The sequence below is a fragment of the Entelurus aequoreus genome, linkage group LG16, assembly GCF_033978785.1.
Source record: "Entelurus aequoreus isolate RoL-2023_Sb linkage group LG16, RoL_Eaeq_v1.1, whole genome shotgun sequence".
NCBI classification, from domain to species: domain Eukaryota; kingdom Metazoa; phylum Chordata; class Actinopteri; order Syngnathiformes; family Syngnathidae; genus Entelurus; species Entelurus aequoreus.
Genome location: NC_084746.1, coordinates 28,070,628 through 28,091,551, shown reverse-complemented (window position 1 = coordinate 28,091,551; position 20,924 = coordinate 28,070,628). Strand labels below are relative to the sequence as shown.

The window sequence follows — 20,924 nt, the reverse complement described above, 5'->3', positions numbered from 1 at the left end:
TGGCATTCTCTCGATGAACATCTATAGCGGAAGGAAACAAACAGAGTGAACCATCTTGTCAGTCCTCCATTCTCTTTGTCTAAGGGTGGAGGCGAGCCAGCTGGCATACACACACAGTGAAGTTCAGCCTCATAATGTAAGGTAATGTAGTAGAAATGAGCTGGATCAAAATGTAAATGTAAAATGTAATCACTTGTTCTTCATCTCATTTCGGACATTTCCTAAAATTTGTATAAAAACTTGCCCATAACTTTGTGAGCTAAGTTGCTAACAAACAGACAGACAAACAAACCCCAGTGTATTGAAGGATAAATTAAATGGCCATGTCCTGGCGTGTTTGTTTTCTTCGACTGCCGTTTACGAAAAGGCTGCTTTCACTCTTTGCATAGCTCTCAGCAGTCGGGTAGTGTGTTCTATAGTGGAATGAATTAAATAGAGTGGACCCTCTTGTCAGATTCTACAAGCGGAGGCGGGCCCTGTTAGCATACACACACAGGTAAGTTCAGCCTCATAACGTAAGGTAACGTAGTAGAAATGATCCGAATCAGCACCAAAAATCAAACAAATTGTTTCCTATCTTATTTCTGACATTTCCTGAAAGTTGATTTAAAACCTGCCTTTAACTATTTGAGCTCTATTGTTAACTAACAGACAGGAAAACTTGAAGAATAAATTAAAGTGCCATATCCTTGTGTGTTTGTTTTGTTCATCTGTGGCTTTTTAAACAGGCTGCAGGAGGGTTCCTTCTTTGCATCGTTCTCAGCAGTAGGTTGAGTGAGTTCTATAGCAGGGTTAAATAAAAGGAGCAAACCCTCTTTTCAGTCTTCCACTTTTTTTGTTTCAATTGGTGGAGCTAGAATATGCATACAGAGAAGTTAAGCCTTTCAACTTAAACCAGGGCCATTTAACTAGCAGCTGAACTGGGGGCCAAATCTGGGCTGGGTAAGACGCCAGTTCAGTTCAAAACTTTGGAGGCAAACATTTTTGCAGCAAATTACTAAAAAACACTAGGATGCTACTGTTGTATAGAGCAGTGTTTTTCAACCACTGTGCCGCGGCACACTAGTGTGCCGTGAGATACAGTCTGGTGTGCCGTGGGAGATTATGTAATTTCACCTATTTGGGTTAAAAATATTGTTTGCAAAACCAGTAATTATAGTCTGCAAATTTTGTGTTGTTGTTGAGTGAGTGCCGCTAAGAAAAGGCATTGAAGCTTAGGGAAGGCTATGCAAAACGAAACTAAAACTGAACTGGCTACAAAGTAAACAAAAACAGAATGCTGGACGACAGCAAAGACTTACTGTGGAGCAAAGACGGCGTCCACAATGTACATCCGAACATGACATGACAATCAACAATGTCCCCACAAAGAAGGATAAAAACAACTGAAATATTCTTGATTGCTAAAACAAAGTAGATGCGGGAAATATCGCTCACAGGAAGACATGAAACTGCAACAGGAAAATACCAAAAAAAAAGAAAAAGCCACAAAAATAGGAGCGAAAGACAAGAACTAAAACACTACACACAAGAAAACAGCAAAAAAGTCAAAATAAGTCAGGGTGTGATGTGACAGGTGGTGACAGTACACCTACTTTGAGACAGGAGCTATATTGATGCATGCTTGGTTATGCCCTAAATTCATATCCAACAACGACTTTTTACTGTCACCTGAGTTTCGTTTTTTAATGATTTCTGCTGGTGGTGTGCCTCCGCATTTTTTCAACGCAAAAAATGTGCCTTGGCTCAAAAAAGGTTGAAAAACACTGGTATAGAGGAACTTGCACCACAGTAAACACATCGGCAGATCTTCGTTTTGGCATTTTAACATTGCTAGCAAACATAGAACACTGCGATCCAAAATTGTGATTTACTTAACTGATACGTTCCTCAAGGCACCCTCCATTTTGGAAAGTACACATGTTTTGTCTTTTTTGATTTACATAAATAAGTTTTTGCTCTAGCTCGTTTACTTCAGATGCAGTCAACTTTTTAGGTTTTTAGGTCCTCTCTTTTTCAGCATTTAGGCTATTCCACTGGTGGCCTGTGAGTTGAGTTGAAAACATTTGTGAGAGACTCACATTTTTTCAAAAACAATACAGTGCTGTCACAGAGATGATCTTTGACGAGCTTTTTTGCAAAAGGTTCTCAAAAACAGCAGAACGGTCCTGTAACTCTGACTAAATGAATAGACCAAAATCAAATGTCTACTGCAGAGAACGCTGGTTCACTGAAATATACAAAATACAATAACAGTGAAGGGAGAAGTCCGGCCCCCTAGTCCTTAGCTTTCTGGAAATGTGGCCCCTGAAACAGTTAAGTTAAAAATCCCTGACGTGAATGTAAGTAATGTAGTAGAAATGATCAGGATCATTCGTTCCTTATTCCATTATTCTGAAATTTCCATCAAAATATGCTCGTAACTTTTTGAGTTATGTAGCTAACTAATTAGCAAACCAACCTTGGCAAGTCATATGAATAAAACTTTTGCAAGTAAGCTCTGGAAAAAAGTGCAGATGTCCCCACTAATTTCCTTATTTTCCCTACCAAATCATTCAAAAGCAGCCTGACAAACATGCAGTACAATATTGTACACTAGTTCCTCTTCGTATATGTACACTCAGACTTTGCATGACTCAAAACACAAAGGCCCCTTTACCCCTGCAATTAAAGTGAAGAAAGCGCTCTGCTAAGATGTTTACTTAAATCAAGACTTCCCACATGAGAGGAGGCCTTTCACGAGAGTGGTTCATACACAGCACGCCTCACTTTAACATGCTCCTTAGGTTTAGACATGTCAGAACATGAAGAAGACACCCGGCTGGTTTGAATTGAGGTAAACCTCTCAACTTTAATCCATTTCCTGTTCATTCTGAGGCTGAAATTATGCTTGTATTATTTTACTACCAGCTTGCAAAGTAACTGTTCTGACTTGGTGGGGAGCGAACGGAAACAAACACGAATAGAAGAGAAACTGCTCCCAACATTCTTGGAACAACATCATTTGTTTTAATAAGCAGTAGACATATGGTCAATTAGTTATGGACAATTAGTTGTTCAACTTATCTTGCTGATATTGTACAGACATTAGCTTGTTGGTTACCTAAATATTTGAAGGTGATTCTGCAAAAGAACCCAACATTTAGAGCTACTCTTTTGATTAATTTAGTAATTGGCCAGTTTGTACGATTAATTAAGTACCATATTTTACGGACTATAAGGCAAACTTAAAATCCTTTTTTCCCCCTCAAAACTCGACAGTGCGCCGTATAACCCGGTGCACCTAAAGTACGGAATAATTCTGGTTTTGCTTACCGACCTCAAAGCTATTTTATTTGGTACATTGTTAAATGATAAGTGTGACCTGTCAAACATAAAATATACGCGTAGACGGCAATATAATGGCAGTCACACACAAGAGATAGGTGTAGACTGCAATATGACTCAAGTAAACTTCAACAACATTTTATATGTTCAATTGAAAATATAGAACATTACACACAAACCTATTAAAATGTTTTAGTACGACTTTGGTAAGCCATGAAGCCGCAGCGCTTGATGGATTGTACTGTGCTTCAACATACAAGTATTATTATGGAGTGTGTATAAGGTAAGACATATTATCTGGTGTTTTGTTTCGCAATATTATGCAAAAACAACTTTTCTTACTTTCTGGTGCCTGCTGAACTGTATTTGGGATCTGCATAAATCCTGAAAAATTGCGCGCCTCCGCTTTTGTAGTCCGTGCCAACACCGTAGTCGATAAGCTTCTTCTTTTTCTCTCCATCTTCTTATGGGACATTCATCCTCCGCTGTGTCCATTTCTAATATAAAGTAGTGTAAAGTTCTTACTTATATCTGTCAGTAAACTCTCCATGAAAGCGCTAAAACATACCGGTGTAGTGAGTTTACATTATTCACCTAAGGAACTTTAGTTATTAGAGAGTTCCGGTCGGACGTTTTTTCACGGGACACATTTACGGCGGATGAGGAGATGCTGCTCCTTTATTGATTTAAGTAAAGTCTGAATGTCATTAAAACAGTTAGCTCCATCTTTTGACACTTCTTCCACGCCCGTCCTTGCACGCTACACCGCTACAACAAACATGACGGGGAGGAGACGCTGTCGAAGGTGAGCCACGTAAATAAGACCGCCCACAAAACGGCGCATCCTGAAGTGACTGTCAGAAAGCAGCTTGAAGATGATCCGTAAAACATAATTTATGCAACAGTTTGACCAAAGAACCACCATTACATGTTATGTAGACCACAAGGAAATGTTTCCATTTAGAAAAAAATGATATAATATGACTCCTTTAATGCGCCTTATAATCCGGTGCGCACTATGGTCCGGAAAATACGGTAATCTGATAAAACACACTTTTTTTTCTAAATGTTTGCTTGCCACAACATTCATATTTTTTTTCTAACGAATGCACAACGTTAAAATTACACTTTCAACATGTGTGCATTAATTTTAAAAAATGAAGAAAAATAGACAGAGATCATGGCACCCACACACCACCGCTCTATGGCAACAGTTGTGCGGAAACTATAATTACACATTTAAACTTCTAGGTACACCATGTGGTCCGGATGTTATACATCTTTATTACTTTTTCTTATTGAACAATTAGTCAAAATAACAATTTAAATCCAATATTTTTTTAACTTGAATAATCTTTGCAGCCCTTCTAATGCGTGAGGACAAGCCAATCTAACTTAAATAGCAGCACCACCTTGTGTATTGGTCGTTAAAATAATAAGACACATGTTTTGTGTGTAAGAGTTACAGTAGTTTACACAAATAAATGTGGTCACTGTGGCAACATAAAGCCAGCTTGTATTGGTATTCAATTATGTAACAAGTTCATGACGTTCATATGTGATTGAAAGAAGCGCTGCTGTCTCTGCATTTAAGATCATATAAGAAGGCCAACGTGCAGACAAAATGGCACAGCACTATTTTTCTCAGCCTAAGCACGACCACAACACATTTCCACATCCCGCAGATGCCCGAATGCTGCAGTCTTTGCAGCGGCAACAGTACAACCCTGCATGAAAAGCCTTAATTGAATCCATGTGCTCCATTTACGTCACCGTTAAAGAATGAGCATCCCCAAATTACTGTGTTGCAGTATGCCGAGGGAGGGCGATGTGTGCCCCCCCCCACCCTGCCCCAATCCCGTGTGTTTGTGATGCCTTGATAGGACACCAGCGTCTTTGTCTGGGAGAGAGAAGCTCACTTTGCCCGCTTGTTTGCCTGCTTTTTCACTTCACTGCTCATGTCTACTCGGATCAAAATGACCAGTCAGACTGTGGGCTGGATTACATTTGCAGAGGAAAATGCAAAGCGAGCAGAAATGCGGATGCATGGTGGTTTTTCTTGAAGGGAAGGGGGAGGAGGAGAGACCTTGAGCACAGCCTTGAAATCTATATTACCACGAAACGATGTTTCCAACCAGGCTCCGCCACTTTAAATGATAGAGAATGAGTTTAGCTAGCAATTAGTCCTTCTACTTTCCTCAGTGGGACATCATGTGACGTTCTCCGGTTGGACCAGACCAAGAACATCTTCATTTGGGGGTCCTTGACGGGAGCTTGCACAACTTTCTATCAATGGCAAAAAGCTTTAAACAGTCCTATGTTAAGCTCCGTGGAGTAGAAATGTTTTCCTTGAGGGAACGAAATGGACCCTTATCACTCTAAAATAATAAACCAAATGACAGAGCAATTGATGCCCTTGCATTGCCATAAGTATTTACTCCTGCCCGAGTCCAAAGTCCCATTGGTGCAGAGATCGGTAAATGACAGAAATAAACATACATTTGTTGCACCATATAGACAATATACAAAATCAATTACCGTATTTTTCGGACTATAAGGCACACTTAAAATCCTTTCATTTTCACAAAAATCGACAGTGCGCCTTATAACACGGTGCGCCTAATGTACGGCTGACCTCGAAGCAATTTTATTTGGTACATGGTGTAATGATAAGTGTGACCAGTAGATGGCAGTAATACATAGGCGATAGGTGTAGACTGCAAAATTATTGCAGTAAAAAACACCAACATTTTAAATGTTCCATTGAGAATATAGAACATTACACACGGCGCTCAAAAATCTGTCAAAAGGTTTTTAGTACGACTTCAGTAAGCTATGAAGCTGCAACGCTTGATGAATTGTCGGCGTATTAAGAATATGAGTATTATTATGGTGTGTGTATAAGGACCACAAAATGGCACCTATTAGAAGACATATTACCTGGCGTTTTGTTTCGCAATATTATGCAAAACCAACTTTTCTTACCTTCTGGTACCTGCTGATGTGTATTTGGGATCTGCATAAGTCTTAAAAATTTGCACGCGTCCGCCATTGTAGTCTGTGGCGACACTTCTTTTTCTCTACCTTCTTATGTGGCATTCATCTTCCTCTGTTGCCATTTCTGATATAAAGTAGCATAAAGTTCTTACTTATATCTGTCAGTAGACTAGCTATCAAAGCGCTAAAAATTGTAGTGAGTTTACTTAATTCTCCCACGGACCTTTAGTTATTAGAGGGTTCCGGTCGGACGGTTTTTCAAGGGACACATTTCCGGCGTTGATGTTGCACTACTGAGCCACGGATGAGAAGATGCTGCTTCGTTATTGATTTAAGTAAAGTCTGAATGACATTAAAACAGTTAGCTCCATCTTTTGACACTTCTTCCACTCCCGTCCTATACGGCTACAACAAAGATGACGGGGAGAAGACGTTGCCGAAGGTGAGCCACGTAAATAAGACCATCGTCCATCCTGAAGAGACGCTCAGAAAGCTACTTGAAAATGATCTGTAAAACATAATCAATGCAACACTTTCACCCAAGAACCACCATTACATGTTATGGAGACCACAAGATAGTGTTTTAAATTTAGAAAACAATCATAATATGACCCCTTCAGTGCGCCTTATAATCCGGTGCGCCTTTTGTATGAAAATAGACCTGAATAGACCCGCTCCTCGGCAGTGCACCTTTTAATCCGGTGCGCCCTATGGTCCGAAAAATACGGTATACACTTCCTTTATCAGTATGAACTGAAAATAAAGGAAATAAACCTCCAGGGTATTTCTTATCAACCATTCAGAGATAACAGAAGAGCTGGTCTTTTTGACCTACAAAATCCAGCATTTTTAGGAAATCCTGAGAAAATGTCAAAATAATGTTCAATTTATGGAACGGTTATCTATGTACCGACGAGCACCAAAACACAGCACCCGTTATCGGAGGAGCTCAGCGTTCAACACAAACATCTCTGTACTTTGATGGCCTGCTTCTGCCTTCGGACAGCTGCAGAGAACCTGATAGCTTCCGCTTGAATAAACTCGACACACTGGCTCGAGTAGGCTTCCTACTTTACGTTAGAATTTCAAATAGAGGAGTCTGGCGGCACAATGCCCCTCATTGATTGAATCAATTTGTGGGGTGTGAGAGGATTACATTCTGATTTAGCTCCTGTTTCCTTCCACCTAAACCAGCCATTGAACAAACTGATGGAAGACGTGACGGAAGGCCTTAAACAGGGAGGGAGAGAACCAAGAAAGAAAGGGACAACCTGTAATATACAGTACAGTTACTCAAATATGAGATATATTTCATTTGGATCTCCCTCTGTTCATGCAGGAGGTGAAAGGGCATCATCGCAGTTTGTTGCAATTTCACGAAGATAATAACCTGCCTGGAGTTTGTCTCACGGCAGCCTGATTGAATACCGTGGCGTCTTTTGTTTTCCAACCCAACAAAGACAAATGGTGTTCGAAATAGGCGACGACAACTCAAAATTAGATGGACGCGCCTTTAAAGGTCTCTTTGATGCTGACTTTTTAATGATGTCACCCCAGAGCCTGTTTATGAGCACAAAATGCGAGAAAAATCTATCATCCACTTCACTTGTTTGCTCCACTTTTCAATAATGTATTACCTCTTAGTGCCCTAATACCTTCAATAGCCTAACACAGTGGTTCTCAACCTTTTTTCAGTGATGTACCCCCTGTGAACTTTTTTTTAATTCAAGTAGCCCCTAATCAGAGCAAAGCATTTTTGGTTGAAAAAAAAGAGATAAAGAAGTAAAATACAGCACTATGTCATCAGTTTCTGATTTATTAAATTGTATAACAGTGCAAAATATTGCTCATTTGTAGTGGTCTTTCTTGAACTATTTGGAAAAAAAGATATAACAAATAACTAAAAACTTGTCGAAACATAAACAAGTGATTCAATTATAAATAAAGATTTCTACACATAGAAGTAATCATCAACTTAAAGTGCCCTCTTTGGGGATTGTAATAGAGATCCATCTGGATTCATGAACTTAATTCTAAACATTTCTTCACAAAAAAAGAAATCTTTAACATCAATATTTATGGAACATGTCCACAAAAAATCTAGCTGTCAACACTGAATATTGCATTGTTGCATTTCTTTCCACAGTTCTTTTTGACAGACATTTTAGTGAGGGTCAAACCATCATGGCATGGGGGAAACTCTGGCTTTATGGTAATGAATGGAATAGCCTACTTGATTTGATGTTCAGTTTATGAACTTACATTCATATTTTGTTGAAGTATTATTCAATAAATATATTTATAAAGGATTTTTGAATTGTTGCTATTTTTACAATATTTTAAAAAAAATCTCACGTACCCCTTGGCATATCTTCAAGTACCCCCAGGGGTACGCATACCCCCATTTGAGAACCACTGGCCTAACACATCACATCCCTTCTATGGCTGACACTATTTGTATTTAGTGACAAGCGGCTAGCAGTTAATAATGTGTCTCTGTACAAAGTGTGGAGCCGCTTTCTTAAGCTAATATTAATCACCTCCATTAGGGAAAATTAACTGCATTTCTTCGTATCACACCGAAAGCAAGCTAGGAGGAGGCATCCTAAAGTTAAGTTAAGTACCAATGATTGTCACACACACACTAGGTGTGGTGAGATTATCCTCAGCATTTGACCCATCACCCTCACCCCCTGGGACGTGAGGGGAGCAGTGAGCAGCAGCGGTGGCCGTGCCCGGGAATCATTTTTGGTGATTTAACCCCCAATTCCAACCCTTGATGCTGAGTGCCAAACAGGGAGGTAATGGGTCCCATTTTTATAGTCTTTGGTATGACTCGGCCCGGGGTTTGAACTCACGACCTACCGATCTCAGGGCGGACACTCTAACCACTAGGGGCTAAGCTAGCTTTAAACAACACAATGAAATAAGTGCTTAGTAAAGTTTAAGAAATGTAAATGGAACCATGTTACAGCAGAAAGTAAGCAGCTGTTAACAGAAAATCAACAAGTAGATTAATAAGTCTAGAGAGAAGATAATATAACGACAGCTATTAGTGAGTCAGCATTGTCACAGTCATTACACGACACGTAGGAAGAAGGCGGATCGATCCATGAATTAGTGGTGTCGATACCAAGGGTAGTATCAGTATATGATTTATACTAGAGTGAATATGATGGTATTTTTAATTTCTTAAAGTAATTTTTTGTGGATTTTGTTGATGTTTACAAACTGAGGGCAAAAACCAAAAGGATTTAAATGAGTAGCAGATAATAGTTTTAGAATTTGTTTATTTTTTGTGTACTTTTGACTTTGTTTTCCTCAAACAATTGTGTAAAAGAATAAGGAACTACCGTATTTTCCGGACCATAGGGCGCACTGCCGATGAATGGTCTATTCTGCTGAATGTGTCATTTTAACGTCGATGATGTGCATTTGTTAGAAAAAAACAATGAATGTTGTGGCAAGCAGACATTTAGGAAAAACAGTGTGTTTTATCAGATTACTTAATTAATCGGACAAACTGACCGATTACTAAATTAATCAAAAGCTGCAGCTCTAAATGTTAGGTTGTTTTGCAGAATGACCTTCAAATGTTTAGGTAACCAACAAGCAAATGTCTGTACAATATCAGCAAGATTACCATATTTTTCGGACCATAGGGCGCACCGGATTATAAACCGCACTGCCGATGAATGGTCTATTTTCGATCTTTTTTCATATATAAGGCGCACCAGATTATAGGGCACATTAAAGGAGTCGTATTATTTATTTATTTTTTTTCTAAATTGAAAACACTTCCTTGTGGTCTACTTAACATGTAATGGTGGTCAAAATGTTGCATAGATTATGTTTTATGGATCATCATCAAGCCGCTTTCTGACAGTAGCTTCCGGATGCGCCGTTTTGTGGGCGGTCTTATTTACGTGGCTCACCTTCGGCAGCGTCTTCTCCCCGTCATCTTTGTTGTAGCGGTGTAGCGTGCAAGGACGGGAGTAGAAGAAGTGTCAAAAGATGGAGCTAACTGTTTTAATGACATTCAGACTTTACTTAAATCAATAACGGAGCAGCACCTCCTCATCCGGAAACAACTACACCGGAAATGTGTCTTTTGAAAAACCGTCCGACCGGAACTCTCTGATAACTAAAGTTCCTTGGTAAATAATGTAAAACTCACTACACCGGTATGTTTTAGCGCTTTCATGGCGAGTTTACTGACAGATATAAGTAAGAACTTTACCCTACTTTATATTAGAAATGGCAACAGCAGAGGATGAATGTCCCATAACAAGAAGATAGAGAAAAAGAAGAAGCTTATCGACTACGGTGTCGGCACCGACTACAAAGGCGGACGCGTGCAGATTTTCAGGACTTATGCAGATCCCAAATACAGATCAGCAGGTACCAAAAGGTAAGAAAAGTTGCTTTTGCATGATATTGCGAAACAAAACGCCAGATAATATGTCTTACCTTATACACACACGCCATAATAATACGTGTATGTTGAAGCCCATCAGGCGGTGCGGCTTCATAGCTTACCAAAGTCGTACTAAAACATTTTGATAAGATTTTTGAGCGCCGTGTGTAATATTCTATATTTTCAATGGAACATATAAAATGTCGGTGTTGATTACTTGAGTCATATTGCCATCATAGTACAGTTTATGTATGACTGCCATCTACTGGTCATACTTATCATTACACCATGTACCAAATAAAATACCTCCGATGTCGGTAAGCAAAACCAGAATTATTCCTTACATTAGGCGCACCGGGTTATAAGGCGCACTGTCGAGTTTTGAGGGACAAAAACGATTTTAAGTGCGCCTTATAGTCTTGAAAATAGGGCAGTTGAAATATTGTGTTGATATTGTTAAACAGTCAATAATACTTACCATAAATACATGGAAAAAATTAAAAATGTTAATACATGTGATCGGTATTGGTATAGCTTACTCACAAGCTCACTAGCTTATTAGACACAAAACAGCATCTTGTAGGAAGGCTTATTAAACAAAAGTACTTTTAAACCTGTTTGAATGCTAGCATGAAGCTACATTTTGACCGACACACTATTATGGCAGCACGGTGGAACAGGGGTTAGTGCATGTGCCTCACGATTCGAAGGTCCTGAGTTCAATCCCGGGCTCAGGAGTGTGAATGTTGTCTGTCTATCTGTGTTGGCCCTGCGTTGAGGTGGCGACTTGTCCAGGGTGTACCCCGCCTTCTGCCCGAATGCAGCTGATAGGCTCCAGCACCCCCCCGCGACCCCAAAAGGGACAAGCGGTAGAAAATGGATGCATGGGCACTATTATGGGAGGTTTAAAAACATGAAACAACATGGAGCGTTAATGTGAGCAAGAAGGGGCGTTGTTGTTCCTGTTCCTGGTATGTCCACCAACACCTCACCTGCCCCCTACTTCTATCTCTGCACACTGATCACTCATGCATGTGTCCACACAACAGAGTAGCTTTGTTCACCCACAGGTGTGTGTGTGTGTCTGTGTGTGTGTTTGTGTGTATGGGGAGGGGGTTACAGTCTGAACATCTCTCAACACCCCCTTCCCCCTTCCATACCGTACAGACAAACAAAGGTGCAAGGGGTCGTCATCGAGAAACACTGCAACCGAGGCGTATGTGTCCTCAGTTATCAGGGGGTTGGTCGGACAAGGGAAGGGGACGGGGGGTTGCGAGGCTTTCAGCGTTCTGGATCTAATTACACAGCGAGCACTTTAGGCAGGTAGCGACAGGCAGGGAGTCCCACCCAGAGGGAGTGAGCACTCAGCTTTGCTGCCTTGGCACACCTACATTCCTGACGTCTGACTGACTTGCACTCAGATCCATGCACAAATACAACGGGACTCGACCATGACTCGCTAAGACGTATCCTCGGTAACCCGCGAGGAAAACAAAAACGAGCGCAGAGACTGACCTGAGGACGGCGTTTGGAGCGTGGTATCAGTTTCAAGGGTCAAAGTATTATGGACTGTAATTACTTATCATGCAGTTTATAATGGCTATTTGATTTTTTTATTGTAGCTGCTGCCTGCTCTTTACAAACACCTTTTCTTACTGTCGGTACTTGACATTATTGAACCAACTTCAGAGAAAACATGGAAAGAACGGATTCTAACAGAGAAAGTCTTACTAGTTTTAAAATGATTTGAAGTAGTGTTTTTCTTTTTTTCTTCGGCATAATCTGCAATTAACTGATAAATTGACTGATATTTCTGAGTGGAGGAACACACTACTTAATTGCAACCAGCAGAGGCGCTGTTTATTCAAGATTCAACGAACTTGATGTCAAAAGAAGAACAGCATAACAGACTAGTGTTGTCCCGATACCAATATTTTGGTACCGGTACCAAAATGTATTTCGATACTTTTCGGTACTTTTCGATATTTTGTAAATAAAGGGGATCACAAAAAATTGCATTATTGGCTTTGTTTTAACAAAAAATCTTTGGGTACATTAAACATATGTTTCTTATTGCAAGTTTGTCTTTTAGTAGTAAGTAAACAAACAAAGACTTCTAATAAGTCTGCTGACATATGCTGTAACATAATGTGTCATTTATCATTCTATTATTTTGTCAAGATTATTAGGACAAGTGGTAGAAAATGAATTATTAATCTACTTCATTGTTCATTTACTGTTAATAACTGCTTACTCTCTCTTTCAACATGTTCTATGTACACTTCTGTTAAAATGTTATTCTTCTGTTGTTTGGATGCTTTACATTAGTTTTGGAAGAAACCACAAATTTAGGTATCAATCCGATACCAAGTCGTTAAATGATCGTACATCAGTCATATTCAAAGTTCTCATGTGTCCAGGGACGTATTTCCTGAGATTATAAACATAATATACATTTTTTTTCAACCGAAAAAAGATTTTGTGATGCTAAAAAATATCGATGTAATCATAGTAGTATCGACTAGATACGCTCCTGTACTTGGTATCATTACAGTGGATGTGGGTTTGGGGGACCGGTACTTTTTAGAGGTGGTATAGTACCGAATATGATTCATTGGTATCGCGGTACTATACCAATACCGGTATACTGTACAACCCTATAACAGACTTAGACTAACTAACAAAAAAACAAAATAACAGCTACGTGAGGTTGCATTATACTGCTCAATATAGCACTGGCATGGAAACAGGAGTTCAGAACATCCTGGACATGACCGCTATAAATGAATCTCCGCAAAGTAGGAATCATTCATTATAAATCAATTAAATTGTTTACTACCTTCTAAATAAGCTTTTCAACATTATGAGAGCCCTGTAGACATGACATAACACCCTTTAGTTACATTAAATTTAAAATAGTAACGCTGCCTGAGGCTGAGCCAATCAGTGGCCACAATACTGAACAGCACGTTCTGATTGGTTTGGTCACATCTAATGGCCAATACTACTGTGGTGTTGATATTTTTTAGCGAATTCAGCTATTGTTTGCTTGAAAATGCTTAAATGTTTTAGGATATGCTTAATAAACATCTGTGATGGGATAAATCCGCGATATTTGAAGCGCGATGTGGCGAGTGACGATTGTACTCTGAAGAAATGGCATCGAAAATATCCTCCTGACTTGTACAAAACAAAAAAAGTCAGGAGTATCAAAGTATCAAAATAATTTTAGTACCGGTATGAAAATATTGGTATCGAGACAACACTACTTTGGGCTGATAATAGCTTTTCCTTCTGAAAACCGAGTGGACATTTGTGTTTTTCATAATATGGCTATTTGTTTTTGCAAAATGTCTAACTCTGAAAAAAGCAAGACAACAAAAACAAATGTAATGTGCACAGGATTTCAGGAGGATATATGGCAATTATTTCCCCTTAAGTGTGTATCCTGGTTGTACAAACGTGACTAAAAAGCCTGTAATTACAAAAACTGTTAAGGCTTTAAGAGAAAATCCACCATATAGTTAGTAGAACTGTGACAGTTTTGGGAACAGCTTGGTTTGGTAACACAATGTTTAAAATGTGCATAACTGCCTTTTCAATTCTGAGAAAAGAGTCGATTCCAAGCAATTTAACAACTCCCTGTTAAGAGTTAACTTGTACGCCACAGAGCTTAAGTGTTCTCTTCATCGGGCCGTAGCCATCTCAATTTAGCCGCGCTGTCCTGCCAAAAGCATCCCTAATACAGCACACTGACTGTCTCAGTGCCTGCTACTTTGGGCTGTGTCTCCTGTCCATAGCGTGTTCTGGTCTTTGTCTGGGGAACAAAAGCTAGACCTTTGCGTAACAGACCCAGGATAGTGTAAATCCATTCCGTTCACATTTATACGACTTGACAAACTTTTTGTGAGGCAAACGGCTATTCTGCACGAGATGTAGCAAACGGCCCAAAAATAGAAATTCCTCAAGCTATTCCACATGTATTTTTGAATGCAACCCAAACCCCAACATTCCCCATGTGGTTTTCATTCGCCTTCCCCCTGGGAAAAAGGTGTTTTAGAATATTCCTGACAGTGCCTGAGCTGAGACATACAGTCAGCAATCTTGTAGGTCTTACCTTGACCTTTATGGGACTCGTTGTCGGCCAGTGTCTCTATGGCGACGGGCAGTGACTTATTATTCCGAGTCAGCACATGCAGGCCTGTGTCTTTCGCTCCGCATTTTACGCTGCCAGGCTGCTCTTTCCTCCTGAAGCGGTTAGCGATGAGCTGCCACAAGCTGGGCTCCTCTTGAGCTGGTTTAGCTAGTTTTGCTGGGCACAGGGGGACCTCCATCACCTTGACTTTGCCCCTGCTGCGGTACTGAATGTACTGCATGCCCCCGGTGTCCTCTATTTGCTCGGCGGAAGAAGGCAGCGTTCTCCCCGTGAGGTAGGAGAAAGGCTGAGGCGGCATTGCCGGTTTGCTTTGACAGCTTTCCTTCGGATCTCCCTCGGATCCTGTAGTGACTTTGTCTCTGGGCCGAGTCCTACGGATGCGCATGCTGAGACTGCGTCTCAATGAGCTCAGTGTACTTTTTGGAGGATCTGATTTGATTATGGGAGACGATTTCACACATTTGTCTCCGTCGCTCTCCCTGTTTTTATCCTGAACACTTTTACCAAACAGCCTCCAACGGAAAGCTCCTTTAAGAAAGTTCCCTGCGTCCAGGCCTGTGTGGTTTCTGCTCTGCTGCCTGCTTATGTCATCATCAGAGGCCCTTTTTCTCAGCTCCAGCACGGTCATGCTAAGCGGCCTCGTCTTCACGCTTCTGTGGCAAACCCTGGGGATCACCTCTGCGGGAACTGGGGCCCGCTGAAGCGCAACGAGATTGAGACCGTCCACAACCCTCAGCTCAGCTTTCCTGCTCCTGTACAACTGGCTGCCTTCCACCTCACCGGTCCTTTTCAGGGAGTTTTGGTTGCGCTGCTCCACCAGGACCGGGCCGGGGCCTGCCAGCATGCACACGCTCCTCGGTCTCCGGAGGCGTTCAGGTTGAGAATCTTGTTGCTGCTCCTCTGGTTCGCCATACATACTCATAATCCTCCTGCCCAGCGAGGCTCCATCCTGATGGGACCTCCGCAGCACTGCCCGAGGCAGCGTGTGTCCTGTGAGGGCGCCATGGCCGCCAAACGCGAGCCCTGTGGCGTAGACGTTGACGTGGTACTGCTGCGAACCCGCAATACACTCCTCCTGGGTGCTACTACTTCGCTCTGATGAGTTACCTGATATCTTGAAGGGCCGTCTCATAAACGCGTCAGTCCTCATTTTCACCTCTACCTCCTCCTCCTCATTTTCCTCCACAACCACCTCTGGGCGTAGACTCCCAGCTCTCAAGGATGGCCACCTGTCGAGGTCCTGGGGTGTCCTACAAAGGATAGGAAAGTCCTCCATTGGCACGATTAGCTCCTCTCCTGGTTGGCAACCGTCTACCAGGGTTTGCGTGACCCAGCCCATTCCTAGCTCGGACACCGGAGCATTACCCTGGGTTTCCTTCAGAGCCAGAGGGATGTGAAATGTGGTTTGATGCCCAACGGTAGCGTCCACCGTCCCACTGCTGAGGAATAGCATGGCACTCTATCCCCAAAGATGCATTAAAGGACAAAAACACTCACATGCTGCTCAAAAAGTCCTTAAACTGAAGACCAAAATTCCTGCGCCAGGTATAATCCTTCACCTTTGACATGACTGCAAACTTCAAACAAGTCACCTTCATCACTAGCACAAGCCGTAACACACTTGGTCCTGAAAGCTGGCAAAAGACCCCAAAAAACTCAACAGTTTGCCAAAGTCGTGGCTCCAAAAGTTCCAAACCTGACTCATCCCCTTCCTCGTGGGGCAAGTTGTAAACTGGGAGCAGCTTTTGTTGCAGGCTGCTAGAGACAAACTCCTTTAATCTCTGAGCTGGAGGAGTGTGTGTGTGTGTGTGTGTGTGTGTGTGTGTGTGTGTGTGTGTGTGTGTGTGTGTGTGTGTGTGTGTGTGTGTGTGTGTGTGTGTGTGTGTGTGTGTGTGTGTGTGTGTGTGTGTGTGTGTGTGTGTCTCTGAACTTCCAAGCAAGCCATTCAACCCCCGGGAACACATCGAAAACAAGGAGTGGATTCTGAGGGCGTTGCACAAGCCTTGCAGACGTCCTCTGAGCTACTCTGCTCTATACTCCAGCAGCCCTCGGAGACATAAATAGACAACATGGGGTTGGGAGATGATTATATACTGGCGAAATCAACAAGGCCTGCAATCTGCGTCAAGAATGAAAGGATCGCTGTGTTTTGCCCGAAATGCAAAATGGGGGCTATTTTTAATGAGGAGGGGAATTCCGCACATAAGCATTACAATTTTTCGCTGCGGTTGAGAAAGTGCTTAAAAGTTGCTTATGTTTTAAATTGTGATGCAAGCATCCACACAAACTACACAACCATATATATATATACACATACATACATATATGTACGTATGTATGTGTGTGTATTTATGCATGTATATACAGGTATATGAATACATGTGGGTATTTAAACATATATATATATATATATATATATATATATATATATATATATATATATATATATATATATATATATATACATACTGTATATATACAGTATATGTGTGTATATATACATGTACACATACAGTACAGGCCAAAAGTTTAGACACACCTTCTCATTTCAATGCGTTTTCTATATTTTCATGACCATTTACATTGTAGATTGTCACTGAAGGCATCAAAACTATGACACCTGCGGAGTGAAAACCCTTTCAGGTGACTACCTCTTGAAGCTCATCGAGAGAATGCCAAGAATGTGCACAACAGTAATCAGAGCAAAGGGTGGCTATTTCGAAGGAACTAGAATATAAAACATGTTTTCAGTTATTTCACGTTTTTTTGTTAAGTACATAACTCCACATGTGTTCATTCATAGTTTTGATGCCTTCAGTGACAATCTACAATGGAAATAGTCATGAAAATAAAGGATACCCATTGAATGAAGGTTTTCTTTGAAGTTATAGTTACACATAATGATACAATGTTACAAATGAGTTCTAGTCTAGTTTTGGACTGTAATTACAACTGAAACAGAGAAGATCTGTAGTGAAATGACAACAAAAAGACTTGAGGACATTCTTGTTCCTACTCGGTTAGAGTTGGTGCACCGCCCCCTTATGGTCAACTACAGAAATCCTGATGGAATCACATTAAATGTTTTATGTAAAAAATGTCATCTTTTTCTTAAAATACAATAACAGCGTGACAAAGGAAACTGTAAAAAAATGTTGGCTAATAAGACAAGGATTGTATGTCCACTGTAAAAGAGTGCAATTGACCAACAAATCATCCATTGAGCATTTTCTCTTTTAAATGTAATTTACAAATTTGAGAGTGCAACTGTAGATGAAAACAACAACTTTTTCCTAAATAGTTTTTACAATTTAATTTAGCACTTTTCAAACGGTCCCACCAATACATTTCGACAGCAGTACACACTTAACTGTAACGATTATTGATTATTGAAAAAAGATTTGATGTATATTCTGTTGCCTCGTTTAATTGTTTAAGTGTAGCTGATAAAATTGTATTAAATCTGGATCGCATGGAGCACCCGGAACTTAGACAAAGTTTCCACACGGCCGCTGCAACAGAGCGCACATGAGAGCGGTGGTTTGTGGGTGCCGTGATCTGTGTGGCAACAAATACAATTTACATTTGATTATGTGCATTTATTGGAGAAAAGAATGAAGGTTATGGAAAGCAGAAACAAGATTTTTTTAAAGCCTAATCATCTCATTTATTTAAAAATAAATAAATACAAATAAATTGATTTAAAAAAAGATCATTATAGATTTTTTTAATAATTGATACCTGCAGCCCCAGTGCAAAATAAAAAAAAGTATTCTACTCCTAAATCTCTGCATACAAACGGTGCACCAATACTGTAGTTTCAGTGCTCCTTTGTTTTCATACAATACAGTGTTATCAAGCCCCAAAGATTGACCTTAAAAAAGCAGATACACTTGAAATTTCTCAAACAGCTCAATGCGCTTTTCAAAACACAGACTGTAACGTTACGGCATCTCATTGAAACGCCACCAAATTTGCTGCACACTTTTGGAAGACTGACAGGCACGTGTGTAAAATTTGACTGCAATTGGTTGAAAAATATGGCGGCCATCAAGCAAAACATCATTGCAGTGTACATGTGGGATGAGTGACCAAAATTATTTAACTATTTGTGTAATAATTATAAAACTTGACATGTATTAACCTTTATCAACCACTATTACATGTATGCTATCATAAATGCATTTTGACCACAACCCACAGGGGCCCCACACATTTACATTATATTTACAGTCATGTAAAAACAAAAAAAAATAGGACATTCCTCTGTGTCATTATTGTGTTTTTAATGTGTACCGTATTTTACGGACCATAGGGCGCACCGGGTTAAAAGGTGCACTGCCGATGAATGGTCTATTTTCAATCTTTTTTTATATATATATAAGCTCCTAGCCATTATGGACAACACCTCCCACCCACTACACTCCTGGTGGAGAGAATGAGCACGTTCAGTGGAAGGCTCAGACTCCCAAAATGCAACACGGAACGACAAAGGAAGTCGTTCATACCGACAGCCATCAGACTGTATAATGCATATGTTCCTTTTTGACTGTACTTAAATGTATAATAGACTGTATTTATATTATTCACATGTGAATAATGCTGTATAGTAGACTGTATTCATATTATTCACATGTGAATAATGCTGTATAATAGACTGTATTTATATTATCCACATGTAAAAAATACCCAAGTATTTATTGTCTATTGTGAGCGAACTGTGGTGCTGAATTTCCCCAGGGATCAATAAAGTACTTTCTATTCTATTCTATATAAGGCGCACCAGATTACAGGCCGCGTTAAAGGAGTCAATTTATTTTATTTTTTTCTAAATCTAAAACACTTCCTTGTGGTCTACATAACATGTAATGGTGGTTCTTTGGTCCAAATGTTGCAGAGATTATGTTTTACAGATCATCTTCAAGCCGCTTTCTGACAGTCGCTTCAGGATGCGCCGTTTTGTGGGCGGTCTTATTTACGTGGCTCACTTTCGTCCATCAAGCGGTGCGGCTTGATAGCTTGCCAAAGTCGTACTAAAAAAACATTTTGATAGATTTTTGAGCGCCGTGTGTAATGTTCTATATTTTCAATGGAACATATAAAATGTTGGTGTTGTTTACTTGAGTCATATTGCAGTCTACACGTATCTCTTATGTGTGACTGCCATCTGCTGGTCACACTTATCATTACACCATGTACCAAATAAAATAGCTTCTAGGTCGGTAAGCAAAACCAGAATTATTCCGTACATTAGGCGCACCGGGTTATAAAGCGCACTGTCGAGTTTTGAGGGGAAAAAAAGGATTTTAAGTGCGCCTTATAGTCGGTATCTTTTATTTTTTACATCTAGACTCCTTAGATGCCATGTGCCTATGTTTGGTTCTACAATGTTGAAAATTTTCCTCAACATAATGTGAACACAAATGGGTCCTCCTCGATCAGTTAGGGGTCTCAAACTATTTGATTCATTTGTGGTACGGTTATCAGAGCATGGTACACTTGCTCATGCACATGCACAACAAGCCCTCTATTAATGTAACCATGTACAGTGGTACCACTGTTTTCCATTCCAAAATGTCTGACGATCCAAATTGTATGAGAACCGAAGCGTTTTTTCCCATAAGAAATTATGTAAATGCAATTAATTAATTCCAGACATACTCAATATTTATAGTTTTACATGCAAAAAACTATGTGGAATACATATAAATGGCAAAATAATGTTATGAATAAATATTTAACATCATTATTTCAGACTGCTGTTCGTGAACACGGCAACGAACGGAGAGGGTGGTTAGGAGGGGAGAGCCACTCAAAAGCCATCCTCTTCCTTTGCAAAGAGTTCTTTCTTAAATTCAATAGTGTTTCTCAACTTCTTTATCAAGTGCTCGCACTCGTAATTTTCTTCTTTTGCAGTCATATTCAATAAACATGCACAGAGGCTGAGACTGATTTACCAATCTGTGTGATTCTTTGTTCAGAGCTAGTTTGTTATGCGCCGAAAATGTTCATCAAAAGCTACACTAC

At 40.2% G+C, this 20,924-nt stretch overlaps 1 protein-coding gene across 3 annotated transcripts in view; it reads right to left on the bottom strand.

Annotated features, from left to right (window-relative positions):
* Nucleotides 1-20,924, bottom strand: part of agap3 (ArfGAP with GTPase domain, ankyrin repeat and PH domain 3) — a 425,021-nt gene that overhangs the window by 231,277 nt on the left and 172,820 nt on the right. Inside the window, exon 1 of one of the 3 annotated variants that reach the window (XM_062022532.1) lies at nt 14,859-16,661. The exons of the other annotated variants lie outside the window; for them this stretch is intronic. Coding sequence (XP_061878516.1) covers nt 14,859-16,350 — 1,492 coding nt within the window. The 5' untranslated portion in view covers nt 16,351-16,661. Of the gene's footprint in view, nt 1-14,858; nt 16,662-20,924 lie in introns of those variants that run through there. 3 annotated transcript variants of the gene reach the window in all.